General features: G+C 41.6%; 1 protein-coding gene across 2 annotated transcripts in view; it reads right to left on the bottom strand.

Moving 5' to 3' along the window:
* LOC124771310 (serine/threonine-protein kinase Sgk2-like) overlaps nt 1-22577 on the bottom strand; it is a 102949-nt gene that overhangs the window by 24219 nt on the left and 56153 nt on the right. For both annotated transcript variants that reach the window (XM_047249315.1, XM_047249316.1), the window contains exons 7-8: nt 20014-20280; nt 3627-3800 (exon numbers count right to left, since the gene is read on the bottom strand). In XM_047249315.1, the coding sequence (XP_047105271.1) occupies nt 3627-3800; nt 20014-20280 (441 nt within the window). The remainder of the gene's footprint in view (nt 1-3626; nt 3801-20013; nt 20281-22577) is intronic.

The following is a 22577-nucleotide window of genomic DNA, read 5'->3' as shown; positions in this document are numbered from 1 at the left end:
GTAGGAAGAAAAACTGAACAAGATTGAGAGAGTTGTAGTAAGATTATCATTAGTGTAGCAAAAAAATTATTTTGGCTTTAGCCAAACAGAACTAGACAAAGAACATATGTTTCATCACAGGGAAAAAGAGTGGGGATCAGATTCTGGTGAAGTACTGGTATGAAAAATAAAAGTAATATCAATACCTAGTGAATGAGTATAAGTCACAATAGGAATCTTGTTTTAATAATTAACGAACTCTAAGCTCACATTATAGGACGAAGTACTGTAGAAGACCTTTACAGATAGTTACAGAAGTTGATAAATGACAGCAAATCTCCCAAAAAGATTGTAACAGAGGACTGTCATGTTCAAGCAGGGCAAAATTTAAAACCTTTTCCAGTAGACAAGTTAGGGTGTGAAGTGAGAAATGAGAAAGGTCATATGTTAAGACAGTTTATACAAAACAACATGCTTCTCCAAGATGCAGTTTTATGCAAGAAAACAATACGAAAATAGACTTAGCAAGAACAAAATGCCAGTAAAAATTGCCTGTCTTGTATTAAAAATCAGACTCATGGGATAGGATGTGGCAATCTGCAGTAAGTTTCAAATCTGTGCCAGACACTTTTCTTTTCTTCTTTTTCCTCCTCCTTTCAAGTGTTGCGTATATGCCTGTTTTGTCCTCTAGTTTGTGGCCTGTTATTTTTTCAGTACCTGTCAAGAACTCGTTACTGTTTTAGGCACTGCATTTTCATTCAGTGACATGATCTCTTCCTTTGACATTCTTTCATCTGTACATTTTTTCCTTTCAGTCTTAATTCTTGTCTGACAGCTTTACTCGTTATATCAGATAATCTATAGCCAGCAGCTCTTCCTGAGAAGTCTATTTCTGCAGCTTGTATACTAATTGATTTTCAGCTGTTATTATCATGTCTCACAATTTTCAGCTGTTATTGTCATGTCTCACTATCATGAAGTATAGATGGTGATGCAATTCTTTTGTAGAGCTTTATCAGGCTTTCTCTCCTCTCACCATTTTATTGTGTTCTGTATATGGTCTCATCAATATAATAAAATCTTTCATTTTTTTGGCACGTCTTTTTCGTTTGTGAAGCTGACTGTATTTCCCAAGAAGTTGAATTTGTCATTTATTAACATTTTGCTTGGGACTGGATCTTTACTTTGGAAAACCCTGGCTTTTGTCTTGTAGGGTTGAGACTGCTAGGTTATAGATCTTGGCAGTAATTTTTAATTTAGAAATGCCTCTTACAATTATGTCTCTGATGTCTGCTATAAGAAGTTGGTCATCAGCAAAAAGCATTGTCATTACATAATGTCGATGAATGAAGTTATGGACGTGAAACCTTATTTCGTTTAGCAATTGTCTCAACGTTTCAACGACAATGAAATTAACAAGTATTAGAGACAAACTGACATACTTGTTGTAATCCTAATTTTGCTCTTACTTTCATATTATCTTTTCTGGCAATGCCAATTTTGGAGTTTTAGTACATTTGCTGGATTTTAGTAAGTGTGTGGTATGCTTCTACTCTCTAACTGCAGATATGTGTGTTTATTAAATTCTACATGCTTTTCACTTATTATCTCATGACAAATGTATCTGAACAGCACCTACCCTTCCTGAGCCCAGTTTGCTCCTCCAGTAAGATAGTTTCCCAAATTACTGTGTGCTTGTGTTATCTTCGAATATATTCCATACCCATTTTTGAGTAAGGAGAGGACCCTAAAATCCTCAGTGTTTAGTGTCTACTTTCTTAAACAAAGGTGTTCTTGTGGCCAATTTACACCAGTTTGGAATTTCTTTCGTTGTCCAGCATTTGTTGATGAAAAGGAGGAATTTAGGTGTCAGAAGATGTATACTCTATCAATTCAGGGGTTATGCTGTCCCTTCTTGGTATTTTCATGTTTTTCACTTTCTGTAGTACATTATCTAATTCTGTCATTTCTATTTTGTTTACACTTACTCCATTCTCCTCTTCAGGTGTCACATTTGTACTTCTTTTGTCCAACACTTCTTACAGTAACCCAACCACTGAAACTTAATGTTCATCTTTTGTATACTTATTCCAGTACAGTGGTGTGTTGATTAGCCATACTAAATGGGGGACATGGATGTTTGGAAAACTGTCTGCTTGTGTCTGTATGTGTGGATGGATATGTGCGTGTGTGCGAGTGTATACCTGTCCTTTTTTCCCCCTAAGGTAAGTCTTTCCGCTCCCGGGATTGGAATGACTCCTTACCCTCTCCCTTAAAACCCACTTCCTTTCGTCTTCCCCTCTCCTTCCCTCTTTCCTGATGAGGCAACGGTTTGTTGCGAAAGCTTGAATTTTGTGCGTATGTTTGTGTTTGTTTGTGTGTCTATCGACCTGCCAGCGCTTTCGTTCGGTAAGTCACCTCATCTTTGTTTTTATATATAATTTTTCCCACGTGGAATGTTTCCTTCTATTATATTGATATACTTTTATTTACCAATAAAAAACTACATATATTTATCAAAACTACAATCTCTTATTATTACAAAGGCAAGCACAGTAGGAATGTACGTAATACAGCCTAGTAAACAAAATGTATGTAACACATATGCATTTTCCATGTAAACTACATACATACAGAATCAAAGCTTAAAAAAGTCCTTAATTTTGGACTGTCTAAGCAAGCCTACCCACTTACTAGCAGCTAAGTCATGTACTTTTTCACGACCATATCTGATATGAGTCATTTTCAACTTGAGCTTCAAACCATCACTGCAAGGCAGTACCTGAACACTTAAATGCTTCACAAGCAGCCAATATATATCCAACTTCATTTTCTGGACAACTAGTTAATGAGATGCTGGGGTGACAGGCAAAGTTGACAAGTGATTGTAGCTGAGCACAAATGGTTACGATTGTTGGCAATTTGGCAGTGTTGTTGGGGAGGGGAGAGGAGGGCGGGGAGGCGGCATGTGCGAGCAAGTAACAGTTTGGTTGAGTGGTCATTCGGTTGACTGACATACAGATAATTGACGCTCTACTGTACTTAATTATTTTATATGCAATATTCATGAATATCTTTTTCTATTTAGGTTACAGAGCAAAAATAGATGCAAAGCTGTAAAGAAACACAATCATCAGGCTGAAAGTCCTTCAGAAGAAATTAAATAAACAAGGTAGGAAATGACATACTTACCAGCCTCCTATCTATAACTTACAAGATATTCACCAACATTATCACCAATAGAGTGTAAAACAAATCATTGAATTTTAAGAAAGCAAAGAACAAGATGCCTTTAAATGAGGATCTAGCACAACTGGCCATTTACAAGGGATAAATAAAATTTTAGAATGAAGCATGAGTGTAAATTATTTTTATACTCTTTCAGTCACTGGTAGTTGCAGTTTAAAAAGACGGTAAATTATTATTTTATAGAACATCTGGTGGAACTGCCGTAGTACATAAACAGAGTGCCAACAAGATAATGTATTAAGTTGTTTGTAGTACATGTACTGGGATAGATGTTGCTTACAGAGGACTAAACATTGAATTACCTCTTCACTCACCGCCAAGGAAATGAGATTTCTTCAAGATATTATTTCTGTTACAAAAAGCAATTTTTTTTTTTTTTTTAACCAATGCATACAAACCTTGGCAAGAATGTCTTTTGCACTTTCCGAAATCCCAGTCCTTAACTTCAGTGGTTTGTTCAGAATGCGGTCATACATGTCGTGAGTATTGCGTGAGTAGAAAGGGGGTAACCCATGCAACATTTCATACAATACAGCCCCGAGACACCACCAGTCCACACTGCGATCATAGCCCTGATAGGAAAGAAAACTGTCATCACTTTTTTTCATTTATTATACAAAATTCCAACACTGAAATAACAAACAGTGAGAAGCAAACACACTTGCAGATGAAATCTAGGAGTATACAACTGGAGTAACCAAATGTGGAATACCCCAATAAAACTGTTTTAAGATAAGTATATTGCAGACAAATTCAGTGGAAGAATCCTCACGAAATTTAATTTAAGTGCTGCTGCACTTTATTACTCAAATCATTCTTTACTTTTGCTCATCAGTGTAACGACCCTTATTAGGTTGGATCAGTAGAAGAGGTAGAGTAGGTAGAGAAGGTCCAAGAAACAGCAGCACATTCAAGAGCAGGTTCATACAATAAGTATGATAGCAGCAATGAGATGCCCATCCAACTCCTTTGCAGGTGCTACAAGACTCACATTGAGTACCATGCCGTAGATTGCTTTTAAAATTGAGGTGGCAGGCAGGAAGAGGGGTTGAGGATGGGTACCCATCAACTCAGAGGGAGGCAGATGGTTTGCTGGCTAGGAATGTGAGAGGGAGGAGTGGCAGATGTACGAGCTAGGTATATGAGGCATGATGGCGGAGGCAGTGACGAGCATCGAATGAAGATGCCGACATGGAGATGTGGATTGGGATGGGGCGATAGGACAGAGGAAAGGCAAATTGTTGAGTGGGAGGTGTGGGAACAGAGTGTTAAGGGTTACTGGAGATTCAGGCCAGGAGGGTTACAGGGGCAAAAGAAGTGTTGCAAGGTAACTCCATTAGTGTAATACACAAAAGCTGGTGCTGGAGAGAGAAATCCAGATGAACTGGGTTGTGAAGCAGCTATTAAAACGAGCATGTTGTGCCACCAGATGGTCAACTTTGTTTTTAGACACAGATAGTCATTCATTCTGGTGGAGAGTTAGTTGGTTGTCACTGAGACAAAAAATGGTGCAGTGACTGCAGCAGAGTTGGTATATTATGTGGCTGCTTTCACAGGTGGCCCTGCCTCTGAAGGTGGAGGATAAGCCTATGACCAGACTGGAGTAGGATGTACTGGGCACGTCTTTTCCAGGGATATGATCCCTGTCGCAAGGAGTTGGAAGTGGGAGTGGCATAGGTAAGGACTAGAATTTTGTGTATGTTGGGTGGGCAATGGAATAACACTTCAGGATAGTTGGGAAGGATCTTGGGTAGGATGTCCCTCATTTCAGGGCATGATAGATAGTGGAAGTCCCAGTGAAGAATATTGTTTAGTTGTTCCAGTTCAGGGTGATAAGAGGGGTGCTCCTTTGTAGCTGATTCTTGGGGGTGGTGGGAGCGTTAGGGCTGTATGGTGATATGGCCAATGTGCAGTCGGTATGTCTGCCCGGGAGCCTCATCCAAGATGTAGAGATGGCCTCGCCTGAGGCTATCATGCATGAAGGGTGAGTCGTCTGAAAGTAGGGGCTGGCAATGGGACCAATAACACTTGTCGCATGGGTTCTGAGGTTATCCTCAGTTCATACAGGTGGCTGACTGAAGTGGTGAAGACTGCTGGCCTCACATATGAAGTGCAAGCAGAGCTCACAATTTGCAGCATTGTTGCCAGACTTGGTCAGGTTCCTTTGGTTCATAGCCAAGTGAAGGGTCTCAACCAAAGGCTTCATCAACTATGTGACAGTCTTGGCTGCAGATTTATAGATCTGTGTTGAGAGATAGGAATTTGCAGGACTACCCTTGATAGGCTAGGGTGCACTACACAAAGGAAGCCACTTTTTTTAGGCTATGTGGCACCCTGAGATACTCTGATGAACACTGGGCAGCTCATATGCAGAACGGGAAGTCAGATCACAATCAGAGTAAAGACACTTTGACTGTCAAAATCATTCTTGGGACTGAGAGATGGCTGACACACGCAGTGGAAAGCTTTTAGATATTTGGCGATTCATGGAACATGTATCAGAAAGACAGATTAGATGGCACAAGAGGTGTGTTCACTGCAGTTAACAATTTTTTTTTTTTACCCATTGAGGTCCAAGTTGAGTATGACAGTGAAGTCATCTGGTAATGTGTAACAGGTCTGGGTGGAACCAAGTTCATTATTGAATGTTTTTACTGGCCACCCGATTCCACTGTGATAGTTTTACAGTCATTCAAAGAAAGTCTACAGGCAGTAGTGCGTAAATATCCAGATCATGCAATTGGACGTGACTTTAACTAGTTGAGTACATACTGGGACATCTATGGATTCATTGCAGAGGGTACAGACAGACAGTCTTGCAAAGTGCTTTTGAACAAGTATTCCGAAAACTATCTTGAGCAGCACACATATACTGGAAATATCTTAGACCTTGTAGCTACAAACAGGGTGTACAATATCGACAAGGTCAGTATACAGACTAGGATTAATAATCATAATATCATTATAGCAACTGCAGTTACAAAAGTTGATAAATCGGTCAAGAAAGCTAGGAGTGTGTTTCTGTTATTTGACCATCAAACAGACTTTCATATGGATGACATAGTAATAAGCATTCCTAATGTAGAGAGACAACTGAAAGTGTTGAACAGAAGTAAGGTGCGAGGTCCAGATCGAATCCCAATTCAGTTTACAAAGACTACTCTACGACATTGGTCCCTTACTTAGCTTGCATTTATCATGAATCTCTCGCCAGTGCGAAGTCCCAAGCAAATGGAAAAAAGTGCAGATAACTCTTCTACATAAGAAGGGTAAAAGAATGGATCTGCAAAAATTACAGACCAATACCCTTAACTGAGGAGCCTATCCACAAATCAGCACGGTTTTGGAAAGAAGCACTCTTACAAAACTCAGCTTGTCCTTTTATCACATGGTAGACTGAAACTATGAATGAAGGGCAATAGCAGACTCCATATCTATATATTTTCAGAAAGCATTTGACACTATGTCCCATTTCACACTATTAATGAAGGTATGAGCATATGGAATAGGTTCCAAAATATGGGAGTGGCTCTAAGACTTTTTCAGTAACAGAACCCAGTATGCTGTCCTCAATGGCAAATGTTAGTCAGAGACAAGGATATTGCCAGGAGTGCCCTATCGAAGTGTGATAGGACTGCTATTATTTTCTGTGCACATAAATGATATGATGGACAGCATGGGCAGCAACCTGTGACTGTTTGTTGAAAACACTGTGGTGTACAGGAATGCGTCGTCATTGAGTAATTCTGGGAAGATACAAGATGACTTAGACAAACTAGTTGTGATGAATGACAGCTGGCTCTAAATTTACAAAAATGTAAGTTAATGTGGATGAGTAGGAAAAAACTAACCTGCAATGTTTGCCTACAGCAGTAGTAATGCCCATCTTGACAGTCGTATCATTTAAATATCTGGGTGTAATGTTGCAAAGTGATATGGAATGGAATGAGCATGTGATGATTGTGGAAGAATTTTGGGAAAGTGTGCTTCCCTGTAAAGGAGACCGCTTATAGGATGCCCGCAACCTGTTCTTGAGTACTGCTGTGTTTGGGATCCGTACCAGGTCAGATTAAAGGAAGACATTGAAGCAATTCAGAGGCAGGTTGCTGGACTTGTTACCTGTAAGTTCAAACACCATGCAAGTTGCAGAGATACATAAGGATCTCAAATGGGAATCTCTGGAAGGAAGACAACATTCTTTTCGAGGAACACTACTGAGAAAATTTAGAGAACCAGCATTTGAAGCTGATTGAAGAATGATCCTACTGCTGCCAACATACTTTTCACATAAAGACCATCATGATAAGATATGAGAAATTAGGGTCCAAATGGAGGCACGTAGACAGTCATTTTTCCCTTGCTCTAATTGCAAGTTGAACACGAAGCGGAATGACTAGTAGTGGTACAACGTACCCTTTGCCACACACCATATGGTGGCTTGCAGAGTATGTATGTACAGGTAAATGTAGCTGTAGATGTGAGGTATGTTGGTATACAGGGAGATGGCATCAACAGTGACAAGTAAGGCTCAAGGAGGTAAAGTGGATGGTGGTGTGTGGTGGGAAAGGTGGGGGGGAGGGGGGGGGCAGTAAATGAAATGGTTAGTATCTTTGATGTGAGAGGCTAGGTTTCGGGCAACTGGTTGGAGTTATTGGTTGACAAAAAAGGAAATTCTTTCAGTGGGAGCACAATAACCAGCTAAAATGGGGCATCCCAGATTGATGGGTGTGCAGAGTGTTTTTGGGGTGGAGGAGAGAGATGGATTCAAGAGAGAGGAGGTCCTAGGAAGGACCTAAGAAGAAGAGATTTAAGGTTATGTTGGACTTCTGGGATGGAAACCCTATGGCAGTAAGTGGAGGAGTCAGACAGTTGACAGAAGCTTTCTGTCAGATAGTCACTATGATTCATCATGACAGTGGTGGAGCCTTTGCCTATAGGCTGGATGATTAGATTAGGATCTGTTTTGAGGTAATGTATGGCTGTCCTTTCTCCTGCTGAAAGATTAGTGTACTTAGCAAAGGACCTGGGAAGGCTGGTGAGGCTAAACTGGAAGTAAATTCCAAAAGCGGGTGGTTGAGTGAGGGAGGAAGGTAATGATTGAATAGTGGTATCAACAGGAAGAGGAAGCCTTCCTACCTCCCAAAACAACTCCTTGTCTGTTTCAGGTTTATGGATGATATCTTTATGGTCTGGACTCAGGGCCTGTATCCTCATTGCCCCACAACCTCAAAACCTTGTCTCCCATCCACTTCACCTGGTGCTGCTCAACCCAATGTGCCACCTTCCTGGGCATTGTCCTCCACCTTTGATGGCTCCATCCACAATTCTGTACATTTTACACTCACTAAACACCAACAATGCCTCCATTTAGACAACTGTCATCCCTCCCATACAGCCTCACCATCAGTGGCAGGCATACGTGCAGTGATGAAAACTCCCTTGCTCAGTACACTGGTCTCTTGATGCCTTCACTAACACACAGTGACCGCCAAACCCAGTCCACAAACAGATTTCCCATGCCATATCATCATACAGTGCTAATCCTCCCACCACCCTCAAGAATTAGCTATAAAGGGGCACCCCCATTATCATCTTCAATTGGAACGACTGAACCATATCCTCCGACTGTGCTTTGATTATTTATCAGGCCCTGAAATGGTGGACATCCTACCTCAAATTCATTCCCACCTCTTCAAAAGCGATATTCAGTCGCCCACTCAATGTACAGAACACTCTAGTCCTTCCCTTTACCACTCTCATTCCCAACACCTTGCCACAGGGATCATATATCTATAGAAGACCCACCCTATCCACTCACCCAGCATTCCCTACTCCAGTCTGATCACAGGCTTATCCTATCCCATCAAATGCAGGGTCACCTTGGAAGTAGCCAAGTAATATACCAATCTGCTACAATCACTGTACAACTTTTTATGTTGGTGTGACAACTACACAATTGTCTAACAGAATGACTGACCTCTGCCACACTGTGGCCAAGAACAAAGTTGGCCACCCAGTGGCACAACATGCAGCCGAGTGGAATATGCTTGATATCAATGGCTGCATCACATCCCAGACCATCTGGAACCCTCTCTTCACCACCAACTTTCCTGATCTATTCAGATGGGAATTATCATTGCAACGCATCCTTTGCTCCTGTAACCCTCCTGATCTCAATCTCCATTAAACCACTGTCCCCTTAACCATCACCAATCAGTTTCCCCTTCCTCTGTCAAATCAACCCTGCCCAATTCACATTTCCACATCGTCACTTTGTGCCATTCCCCCCCAGTTCTGGCACCCGCACATCACATGCCTAGCCTATACACCCATCATCCCTCCTTCCCACAATTTTAGCCAGCAAACTGGCTGCCTCCTTCCAAGCCACTAGTTACCCATCCCCACCCCCTCTTCCTGGCCCCTGGCTCTCTCCCTCTACCTCACCCAGCCCACCTGCTGAACAACAATCATGAAGTTATTGTTTGTTTGCACGCACACACGTGTGTGTGTGTGTGTGTGTGTGTGTGTGTGTGTGTGTGTGTGTGTGTGTCACTCATTGTGTGCTCGAGAAAGATCTGATTTCGAAATCTAACAAGTTTTCTCTTACTTTTGTCTGTGCCTGTCGAGACTCAAAGAGCCTGCTACTAATTGAGTGGTCTCCTTTGGTCCTAAATTATTTACATTCTACCAGATTTTTCCCACTATATTTGCCAAAAAAATTATCCATTGAATTTATCATGAAATTTTTAATGGTGGTCATTTGGTAAACATTTAACTATTTGGCCTAACCAACTTTTGTGAACTCTTATTTCTGTATTTATGCAACAAGCAAACACAGTAAAAATAACTATCTAGGTAGGGATCAGTCTATGAAAATTGTATACTTCATTTATACTTTTTTTTTTACAATTAATGGCACAAAAAATATTCATGTTTAGCTACTAGATAAGTGGGCTTCCTATTTGTTACAAAATTTCAAGTGTTTCTGAACAACTTACATGTTAAAGAGAGAATATTTTACTCTTTCAGTGTTGTCAATTACTTATTTTCTTCTCTTATTGTCCTTAATTTCTAAAAATGCACAAACAATTACTTTCTAACATCCCTGCTGGCATTGACTACACACTGCAAGATGATCTTGAAAGGTAAACACGATTACATGCCACTTGTCAAACTAAATGCATAAAAGTAGTAGAACATAGGTCCACCTACTAAATACAGCAGTACAGTACAAACAATTGCATGATACTGCAGATGTTAAAAAATCTGCATTTATTTTAATCCTTGCGACCCTCCTATTCATTCTGCTCTGGCACTGGATGATCAACTAACTCCCTTTATATTGTGGCGTTGATAGGTCACATCGACCACACAAATTACAATCTCTGGAACATTAGCTGCTCTGACGAGCCACCTTGTTTAATTCAGTCTGCCTTTGTACTTGACGCACTGTTCATGTGTATCAGTCTTTACGGTAAAATATATGTCTATATAGAAAACTTGAGAACTATTTATTACGTATATTACAATCCGTATCCAGTATCCCATATTGGTGACTCCGATGTGATAGCCTGCACGCGGGATTTGGGAAGCTGTATTCTGTGTGCAGAGACAGTGTAACCCAGAAATGTCACAGAAGACTGACGCAAATGGAATTTTTCTTTGTTGACTTCGACACTGTTGGATGCCAACGTCTGGAGGAACTGGGATACATGCTCTTCATGGTCTCCAGTTGATTTGCTGAAAAGGAGGATGTCATCCAGGTATGCGAAGCAGAACTTTAATCATTGTAAGATTGAGTCAATGAAATATTGCCACGTTTGTGCTGTATTCTTTAAACTGAATGGCATGAAGTTGTACTGGAACAAACCGAGCGGTGTGATGGTCGCAGTCTTTGGAATGTCTTCTGGCACTACGGGAATCTGGTGATAAGCACGTTTGCAGTCAATCACACTGAAGATTGTGGTGCCCGATAACATATGAGTGAAATCGTTTATGTTTGGCACGGGGTAATTTTCCATGACAGTGCAAGCCTTTAAACGTCTGTAATCACCTCACATTCGAAAAGAACCGTCGTGTTTGGTGCCGAGGTGAATTGGTGAAGACCAATTGCTGTCTGATAGCTGTAGGATGCCTGCCTCCAGAAGGTCATTAATTTGCTGCTGGGCTGCGCGCCACTTAATGGGGTTGAGGCGTCTAACCTTGTGTCTAATAGGCAGTGGTAATTATCTTGTGTGTCATTCCGTCAGTGACAGAAGAGACTGAGAACCGCACACGAGGCTGAGTAACGTTCTGACATTGAGTTTTGGGACGAGTGGAGTGCGATGAGGCATAGCCGTTAGCGCGAGTGGGAAAAGGCAGCAAGAAAGTCACATGCCTATTACGCAAGTGCGGCATGCGCTTGTTTGTAGAGGTCGACTGCACGCACAGCATGGAGCAGAGGGGGGCACGCAGCGACTGTCTGTTGTTAACTTTACCTTGCGTAACTGGCACAGGCGAGAGAGGTGCTGACGTCGCGTCAGGGACAGCGATGGCCGCCGAGTTGCTTCGCTGGCACGTGGGAGAGGGGGAATGTTTATTAACAAGCAGCGCGGCTGGCTGCATAGTGGGCTTGCTCGTGCTGCGGGAGCGAGACACTGTTTGAAACATGATGCAAAGCGCGTAGTTGGCACTTGGGTGGTGCGGAGGTCACTGAACACGAATCGTCACACGCAATGAATGTTTTTGAACTAACCTGATGAGTGTTCGAACTGATGCTCAGTGATGAAGTTCAATCCGGTGAAGGAACTGCGGATTGTAGTTTCAACAACGAGATGCGGGCTGCAGCAAGCTTATTGTTAAGTGTGAGCAATGCGTTGTTTCTGCTCGTCATTCTGCCGGCGGAGGTGCACCGCTGAGTCGTATTCTGAAAGTAGGTTAGTGACGCAGGTCACAAGCTTCCCCGCGAGGGCGGAACACTTGCGAACTAAATCCCATATTGCGGCGGAAACGGAACGAGGAGAATGGGTGCCAGAGCACGGTAGCTGGGGTAGAATGGAGTGGAGGTGGCCTGCTGTCTCCCTGCACAAGAATTAATTTTGGGATCGGGCATCACCGGAGCAGAAATGTTACTAGCACACACGTTCGCAACAATGGCTGGTTGTAATGTCTCTGAAGACACAATGCGGCAGGCACGGTCGGTACCATGGGAGTGAACAGGCGAGCGGTGCGTAATGAGGGCCTGTAAACTGGTCTGGAAATTGCAGGACTAGCAGTGACATTGTCCATCTCGGACATGACGTCTAAGGCCAGCCCGGCAGCCGCAGACGGTACTGCTGAAGGAGTGAACGGTTGTATGGTGGTCGGAATCGAGGCCTCCTGGGGGGGGGGGGGGGGTGTTGGCTTGGAGCGTAAAGTGCAACAATGAGAGTTTTCTGCACACAATGGCCTCGCACCCTTCATGGTAGGACCCACGTGGTCGTAAAACTGGGCCGCCGATCCGGTGGTTTGTTCTGGTGAACTGGATGCATAAAAAATGTCTGTTCCTGATTAGTGACGAAGGTGTGGCTAGTGTAGCTTGGTAATAGTTGACAGCGTGTGAATTTTGCAGAAATGGCGGCGTTGCACATGGCACTACTATAACCGACGTCATGGCGCGTAGAGGATCAAAGCACGTGTGTGAACTTCGGTCCCTTTGCACTTCGTATGAGTGATCGATCGTCACACTATTTAGTAAATCATCCACTTCAGTTTTCACTCGTTGTTGTGCATAATCCAGCGAAACAAAGCCTGAGTCCATTGTTTGAGGTAACTGTGTAACACTCGGTCATTGTGGAGTTTCTAAAGTAGAGGTTATCCTCGTGGAAGATCATAGATCATTGTCCGTTAGCTGCGAAATAATCGATGGCAGAGGGTTGAGTTGTCCTGGTTGTAAGGGCTGGGCCTCCAAATCTTCGTAAAGAATGTTCAGTAATGTAGCCATGGTGTTGTACGTGAAACCTGTTGATATGACTAGTGCGGAAGTTGTGGAATACGTAGAACTTTTTCTTCTGGGTCACCAATATGGGATACTGGATATGGATCATAATATACGTATAAATGTCTGCGGCCAAAGAATTCGTTTCTTCTTGGATCACTAGGTTCAGTCAGCTGTCCATCCACCATCACAACCGACCAGGGTCGACAGATCGAATCTGCACTTTTTACAATTCTCTGTAATCTTTCCGGTATTAAAAAGATCCATACGACAGCCTACCACCCGCAAAGCAACGGGTTGGTGGAATGATGGCACCACACCCTTAAAACTGCACTCAGGTGCCACGACTGTCTCCAATCCGAGGCACTTTTTTGGGTGTTGCTGGGCCTACGTTCTACATTTAAACCGGATTTACATGGGACGATTTCCGAATTTGTTTTTGGCGGAAACCCAGTTTTATCTGGGGAACTAATTCTCCCCAAAGATCCCGGGGATTCCCCCTCCTTCACAGACTTTATCGGAAGGATGCATGCATACTTTAGAAACACCTGGCTACACCCGCCTGTCAGCCATTCCCCACCCGACACTTACGTGCCGCCCGCACTCAGCTCTTGCTCACAGGTCATGCTCAGGGACAACTCTGTCAGACAACCCCTACAACCCCCTTACCTCGGCCCCTTCGAAGTACTCCAGAGGGACGAGACGACGTTCGACATTATTATAAAAGATCGTCAGCAAACCCTTTCTCTACACAGGCTCAAGCCTGCCTTCGTAGATTCCGACAACCCTTTGCTGTCCCAGTCGGACTGCTCGGGCACTGTTCTTTTGATGAACCCGCTAATGAGTCTGTTCAACCTACGGTTGGGTTTTCTCTGTTCAACGATTCACCACAGCAGTTCGCGAGTTCCCCAGACATGTCATCATCATCCCCATTCACAGGTTTTGAAGACAATTCTGGTAGTATAGACGCAGATGCCCCATCCTTCGTTTTGTGCTGCAACGTACCACCTGACCACGTCGACGACGTGTCGAGAATGGTGTTAGGTAATCGTGTGCTTGTACTGCTCACCGACAGCACAGACCCGACCGTCATCGAGGACGTCAGCGTCAAGATAGTGCACAGCTTGTCCCTCCCAGAAGAGTGCGACCCATCATGTGTTCGAGCTTTCATTTCTTCGGACGGCTCAATATGCATTCAGGGAAGGCATGCTCACACGCTGCCCCCTCTCCCATACCACTACTCCCGAGTTGGCCGACGCATCATCTCCCCCCCCCCCCACCCCTCCTCCCCCCCACTGGTTTTCGGATTATGAGTTGGACCAGCGGCCGCCCGCCGCACCGTCACACGCCAACCCAATGGAGATGGAACTTCCGGTTGTGTGCCTGCCACCGATGCTGACACCCATACGCCCCCCCCTCCCCCTCAGGGCTCATAGGCTGTACTCCGTACTGTGGGGGGGGGGGGGGGGGCGTACAAGGGGTGTGGGGGCTGTGTGGCGTCAATAAGTCACATCGAGCACACACATTACAATCTTTGGAACATTAACTGTTCTGACGAGCCAGCATGTTTAATTCTGTCTGCCTTTGTAGTAGCTGGCTAGTGCTTATGATAATATAAAACAACATACCACAATAGTAGCAGAACTGATGTATTACTTTATTGCTTCCACAGTTCCTCTCCCTCTGATGGGGTAAGATCATATATTAGTAACAGAAGTAACAGGATGTGCTGTGTGGATATATGGATAGGTCTTTCACATGGATATGACCCCCCATGGAATGCAGATTATCACAGCAGGAATGATATTATATGCTAGGATATTAAGGACCATTTTGGGGAGAATATTTCACATTTCATGGCATTATGAAAGACAACTTGTACACTGCGGTTGTCTCTATTGGTAAGTGCAATGCTGTGTGTGTTATTCAACTACTAAACTTCAAAACTTTTTCAAAATAATTGTAACCAGTCTGCTTTCACAATGGTTCAATTTTCATTTTGCCACAACCAGTTTCAAGCTGCATACTGACTCATCAGATGATGCAACAGTTGTTACTATCCGATTGAAGCATTGTGGTGACAGTTTTGTTGAGTTATTAGCACACAGTGACCCCAAAATGCTACAATCAATTATTAAATACTGTTGTACCATCTGATGATGAGTCGCCAGGAGATTTGAAATTGGTCAGGTAAAATAAAAACTGAATCATCATAAAAGAAGACAGCTTGTAGTTGTTTCTGAAAAACCTTTATTCATTTGTTGCATTGATTCACATCAATAATAGACAACAATTTTGCACTAAACTTTTCTCACTAAAGTTCACTGTAAGTACCAGGTTGTGGTACAAGTGGTACAAGGTGGAAATGTAGGCATTCTCATGAACTAGTTTCACACCACTGATTCTAGTATGTATACTTTGTCATGCTTCCAATACTTCAGCCTGTGTTCTAATATTTCAGTTATTGTTTCTCTCTCTCTCTCTCTCTCTCTCTCTCTCTCTCTCTCTCTCTCTCTCTCTCTCTCTCACACACACACACACACACACACACACACACACACACACACACACACACACACACACACGATGCTATTACATGACAAAAGTATGACTGCTCACTGGCAAAATGGCCAAAATGTGCAACTATTTCAACTGAACTACTGGTAGTGAGGGTGGGAAAAATGGTTTGTCACTGATATTACCGTTGCACTGATGGCATATCCCATCTTCCAAGCTGAACTTCAAATGAACAAGCTATTTTAATCACACACAACTTCACAATCATTAAGTATGTATTGAGTTTTGTATTAATGTTTGTGGCACAAAGACAGAGTAAAACATTGAGAATTTTGCTGCGTTTCTCATTTTGTGTTATTTTTTTATTTTATACATTTCATTCACACACTGCAGCTTTAGATGTTGTTTCCAAATAATGTTTATTGCTTACATTCTTTAGCAGAACTATTTTCCAATTTCAGAGCTTCAGCAAACATTCCATTTTCCAAACATTTATTTTTTAACTACATTTGGTATATTTTTCCACCAATTTCTCATATAATATAATTTATAAATTTTAATAAGAGGTAACCACATTCTGATCACTTGCAAGTAAGAAGGTGTAGAGATAACTTTTGCATGTTTTCATACTAATCTTCTCACTCTTCCATATTTTACAAATTGTACTGGATTGAACACTGCTGCAATAAGTATAGGACTTATTATATGACTGTTTGTTTGCATTCCTGTCTTCTGCAGCAGCTGTCATAACCCAGTATTGGCTTTTACATTTCAATCCAAGCTGCTGATAAGAATAATATACAGAAGAATGGATAAGGAAATTGAGGATGTCTAGATGACGATCAGTTTGGCTTTAGGAAAGGTAAACACACATGAGAGGCAATTCTGACATTGCGGTTGATAATGGAAGCAAGACTAAAGAAAAATCAAGATACATTCATAGGAATTGTCGACCTGGGAAAAGTGTTCAGCAACGTAAAATGCTGCAAGATGTCTGAAATTCTGAGGAAAATAGGGGTAAGCTATAGATACAGATGGTTAATAAACAATATTTATGAGAGCCAAGAGGGAATAAGAAGAGTGTATAACCAAGAACGAAGTGCTCAGATTAAAAACGATGTAAGCTAGGTATGTAGCCTTTCGTCCCTACTGTTCAATCTGTACATCAAAGAAGCTATAAAGAAAGGTTTAGGAGTGAAATTAAAATTCAAGGTGAAAGGATATCAATGATTAGATTTGCTGATGACATTGCTAATCGTGTGATAGTGAAGAAGAATTACATGATGTGAGGAATAGAATGAAAAGTCTAATGAGTACAGAATATGGACTGAGAGCTAATCAAAGAAAGATGAAAGTAATGAGAAGCAGCAGAAATGATAAAGCGAGATACTTATAGGCCTTCATTTGAGGAGGAAATTTTTGAGAATGTACGCCTGGAGTACAGCGTTGTAGGATAGTGCAACACGGACTGTGGGAAAACCGGAACAGAAGAGAATCGAATCATTTGAGATGTGGTGCTACAGATAAATGTTGAAAATTAGGTGGACTGATAAGATAAGGAATGAGGAGGTTCTGCGCAGAATTGGAGAGGAAAGGAATATGTGGAAAATGATAGGACAAAGGTCCCGAGTTCGAGTCTCGGTCCGGCACAAAGTTTTAATCTGCCAGGAAGTTTCATATCAGTGCACACTCTGCTGCAGAGTCAAAATATCATTCTGGAAACATCCCCTAGGCAGTGGCTAAGCCATGTCTCCGCAATATCTTTTCTTTCAGGAGTGCCAGTTCTGCAAGGTTCGCAGGAGAGCTCCTGTAAAGTTTGGAAGGTAGGAGACGAGGTACTGGCAGAAGTAAAGCTGTGAGGACGGGGCGTGAGTCGTGCTTGGGTAGCTCAGTTGGTGGAGCACTTGCCCGCAAAAGGCAAAGGTCCCGAGTTCGAGTCTCGGTCCGGCACACAGTTTTAATCTGCCAGGAAGTCTCATATCAACGCACACTCCGCTGCAGAGTCAAAATCTCATTCTGATAGGACATCTGTTAAGATACGACAGAATGACTTCCATGGTAGTAGAGGGAGCTGTAGAGGGCAAAAACTGTAGAGGAAGACAGAGACTGGAATACATCCAGCAAATAATTGAGGACGTAGGTGCAAGTGCTACTCTGAAGTTGGCACAGGAGAGGAATTCGTGGCGGGCCACATCAAACCAGTCAGAAGACTGATGACCCAAATTTTAAAAAATCTTAATCTTACAGCAATTAAAGAGTATTTTACACCAAACGAGCTTTGATTTTATTTACAATGCATCTCCTGTCATCATTGGTGTTTTTTACTTCATGTCTACATATTCTGCAACCAAAAGCTTTCCTCTTCGTTGTTAGCCAAGGCAGAAAATGGAAGAAACTTTATTTCACGTTTACTCTAGGCAAATTTGTCTTTCTTGGAATCACACTTTTTACACTGCATTGATGTTATTTCCACATCACCTTCTAACACCCTACCACAACAAAGGTCAAAAATTAATTATGATTATAGTGTTGCTCACACTGCTAAATATTGCATTTTCGGGCAACAACAAAGTTATATTATGGGATAGGTGTCATTAGAGCACAGTTAATAAAGTCATTTCTTGAAATAATGGATAAACTAGGCACTCATCTTTTCGTGTTTCCCACGCTGGTCTCGTTGTGAACTCATTGCTCAATCGTCGAAAATCTAGGTAGTGATGATTCCAAGCTCGGATGCAAAGAGGCCTAGGTGTTGTTCTGCGATATTCAAAAGTTTTATAGATGTGTTACATAAACCATTCTTGAAGATTAAACTTTTGCAAGCTAGGATGATGGTGATGTAAAAAAGTAATCAGCACCTCGAATTTAAGTTACACTTCTTTTTTACTACTTTTGTTGCAATATCACGTAACTCGTTTCAAAACATCACTTCACAATATAAAACATACTTGAAAATATCTTCCTCACTATTAAAGTTCACATTTCATAAACTGACTACAATTTCCGTCTTTTTAACATGACGACCAAAGCTTGACTCTCTAATAACTGCTTACGCGCCCAAAAAACAGAGTTACAAGTATGTCAAAGATGATAGTGACAAAAGAAAGAATACACATAAGAATAATATCATTGCAATATATACATATCGATGTATCGGAGTACCTCTACATTAATGAAATCAAATCTGAATGTTGTCATAGAAATATGTTAACTATTTTACAGAAACACAGTAGAATATTGTTGGTATCGAGAGGTTGAGGTGAGGTGCCGTAATGGTTACATAATTCAAGTACCATTACAACCTCACTTTGTAAAACTTCACAAGAGAACTAGAACTGTAGTCTCAAGTGTTCCACAATCAGCGGTATTTATGTTTATAACTGTTTACTATGTCTTTTGACCTCAGCCTTCATTAACAATGTTGGAAGAAGCAATGGTTTACAGAATATGATCAGAAGAAGCAAAAACCACCAACGACCACAAAAAATATTTTATAAATAAAAGTGAAATAAGTCTAGTATAAAATACTCTAACTGGAGTGAGGATAAAATGGAAAAACCAGTAATAACTGGTTCACATTCAGGTAAAACTTCAAATAATTGGGTGTTTGGTACTTTTCAAGACCTATGAAACCAATGGATATTCCAGTTTCATTTAGTTTTCTCCTTCATTGGCGATCCAGGCACACTATCCTTGCTTGGAAATTGCTCCTTGTATTTGGCTTTCTATATCTTTGAGAATAGAACTTATGTATGATTTATTTTAATCTCTACAATATAATAATTTCCTGTCAAGAGTTTATGAATAGTTCCTCAAGTTTTAAGAGTACACTTTTCCACTCCTATCTGACTATATAGGAAAGATTCAATGACTTTCACAACCTTTCATTACTGTTTTTTTTTGCTGTCAATTTTCTGAATGCTATGTGTATCAACATTCCTTTTCATGTTCTGGCCATGTTTCTGCCATACACTTCTGACAATGAAGTTCCCATCTTCTGTACTAATTGGAAACACATTAAAGCTGATTTTACCTTTTGTAAAATATTTATAATGGTCTCCATTCACATACAACTTCTTTCTGTTTTTAATTTTATCAAAGCCGAGAAACTAAATAGATCAATTATTACGCAGAAGTGTAAAAACTGCTTTTGCATTCAGTTGCACGATTAAGTATAAACTGCATTCCGACCAATATTACATAAATCTTATTTAAAACATCTTTTGTTGTTATGCAGTTCCTGCAAACAATTAACATAATTATGTATCGGCAGTTGACTTCACAAAATGAAGGCTGATTTGTGAGTAAATTACCTCTTTCCGTAGAACTTCTGGTGCAAGATATTCTGGTGTTCCACAAAAAGTGTTGGTAGTTTCAGTAGGCAGTAACCCTTCTTTAGACAGCCCAAAATCTGTAAGTACAACATGGCCCTCAGCATCCAGTAACAAGTTCTCTGGCTTAAGGTCACGATACACAATCCCACGTGAGTGGAGGTACCCAAGAGCAGCTGCTATCTCAGCTGAATAAAAGCGCGCTCTTGGTTCGGTGAACACACGTTCACGCTGTAGGTGGAAAAATAGCTGAAACAAAAAGATGTGTCACACAGTAATTTCATGAAATTATTCAATCTTTAAATCCGACAGATTTACTAATTGATTGGCAATGAAGGTGTTGGGCAAATAAGAGCATATACTATAGTTGTTACCCGTGGTCTAGGGGTAGCGTCTTTGATTCATAATCAAAAACATCTTCGGTCCCGGGTTCGATCCCCGCCACTGCCTAAATTTTGATAAATAATCAGCAGTGGGGGCCAAAGACTTCCGGCATAAGAAGTCAGCCTCATTCTGCCAACAGCCTTGTCAAAGAGGGCGGAGGAGCGGATGGAGGTTCAGGGCACTCTCTTGTCCTAGGGGTGGGAAATTGCCCCTAAAGGCGGAAGAATCAGCAATGATCAACGACATGAGGATGCAGAAGGCAATGGAAACCACTGCATTAAAGACACATAACTTGTATCCACAGGACATGTGGCCTGTATTTGAAGAAGTGTCATGATGATCTCTCCACTGGCAAAATATTCCGGAATAGTGCCCCATTCGGATCTCCGGGAGGGGACTGCCAAGGGGGAGGTTACCATGAGAAAAAGATTGAATAATCAACGAAAGGATAAAGTTCTATGAGTCGGGGTGTGGAATGTCAGAAGCTTGAACGTGGTAGAGAAACTAGAAAATCTGAAAAGGGAAATGCAAAGGCTCAATCTAGATATAGTAGGGTCAGTGAAGTGAAGTGGAAGGAAGACAATGATTTCTGGTCAGATGAGTATCGGGTAATATCAACAGCAGCAGAAAATGGTATAACAGGTGTAGGATTCGTTATGAATAGGAAGGTAGGGCAGAGGGTGTGTTACTGTGAACAGTTCAGTGACCGGGTTGTTCTAATCAGAATCGACAGCAGACCAACACCGACAACGATAGTTCAGGTATACATGCCGACGTCGCAAGCTGAAGATGAACAGATAGAGAAAGTGTATGAGGATATTGAAAGGGTAATGCAGTATGTAAAGGGGGACGAAAATCTAATAGTCATGGGCGACTGGACTGCAGTTGTAGGGGAAGGAGTAGAAGAAAAGGTTACAGGAGAATATGGGCTTGGGACAAGGAATGAAAGAGGAGAAAGACTAATTGAGTTCTGTAACAAGTTTCAGCTAGTAATAGCGAATACCCTGTTTAAGAATCACAAGAGGAGGAGGTATACTTGGAAAAGGCCGGGAGATACGGGAAGATTTCAATTAGATTACATCATGGTCAGACAGAGATTACGAAATCAGGTACTGGATTGTAAGGCGTACCCAGGAGCAGATATAGACTCAGATCACAATATAGTAGTGATGAAGAGTAGGTTGAAGTTCAAGACATTAGTCAGGAAGAATCAATACGCAAAGAAGTGGGATACGGAAGTACTAAGGAATGACGAGAAACGTTTGAAGTTCTCTAACGCTATAGATACAGCAATAAGGAATAGCGCAGTAGGCAGTACAGTTGAAGAGGAATGGACATCTCTAAAAAGGGCCATCACAGAAGTTGGGAAGGAAAATATAGGTACAAAGAAGGTAGCTGCGAAGAAACCATGGGTAACAGAAGAAATACCTCAGTTGACTGACGAAAGGAGGAAGTACAAACATGTTCCGGGAAAATCAGGAATACAGAAATACAAGTCGCTGAGGAATGAAATAAATAGGAGTGCAGGGAAGCTAAGACGAAATGGCTGCAGGAAAAATGTGAAGACATCGAAAAAGATATGATTGTCGGAAGGACAGACTCAGCATACAGGAAAGTCAAAACAACCTTTGGTGACATTAAAAGCAACGGTGGTAACATTAAGAGTGCAACGGGAATTCCACTGTTAAATGCAGAGGAGAGAGCAGATAGGTGGAAAGAATACATTGAAAGCCTCTATGAGGGTGAAGATTTGTCTGATGTGATAGAAGAAGAAACAGGAGTCGATTTAGAAGAAATAGGGGATCCAGTATTAGAATCGGAATTTAAAAGAGCTTTGGAGGACTTACGGTCAAACAAGCCAGAAGGGATAGATAACATTCCATCAGAATTTCTAAAATCATTGGGGGAAGTGGCAACAAAACGACTATTCACGTTGGTGTGTAGAATATATGAGTCTGGCGATATACCATCTGACTTTCGGAAAAGCATCATCCACACAATTCCGAAGACGGCAAGAGCTGAAAAGTGCGAGAATTATCGCACAATCAGCTTAACAGCTCATGCATTGAAGCTGCTTACAAGAATAATATACAAAAGAATGGAAAAGAAAATTGAGAATGCGCTAGGTGACGATCAGTTTGGCTTTAGGAAAAGTAAAGGGA

The sequence above is a fragment of the Schistocerca piceifrons genome, unplaced genomic scaffold, assembly GCF_021461385.2.
Source record: "Schistocerca piceifrons isolate TAMUIC-IGC-003096 unplaced genomic scaffold, iqSchPice1.1 HiC_scaffold_936, whole genome shotgun sequence".
NCBI lineage: Eukaryota > Metazoa > Arthropoda > Insecta > Orthoptera > Acrididae > Schistocerca > Schistocerca piceifrons.
The sequence above is the reverse complement of the archived record's forward strand: the minus strand, read 5'-3'. Positions and strand labels throughout refer to the sequence as shown.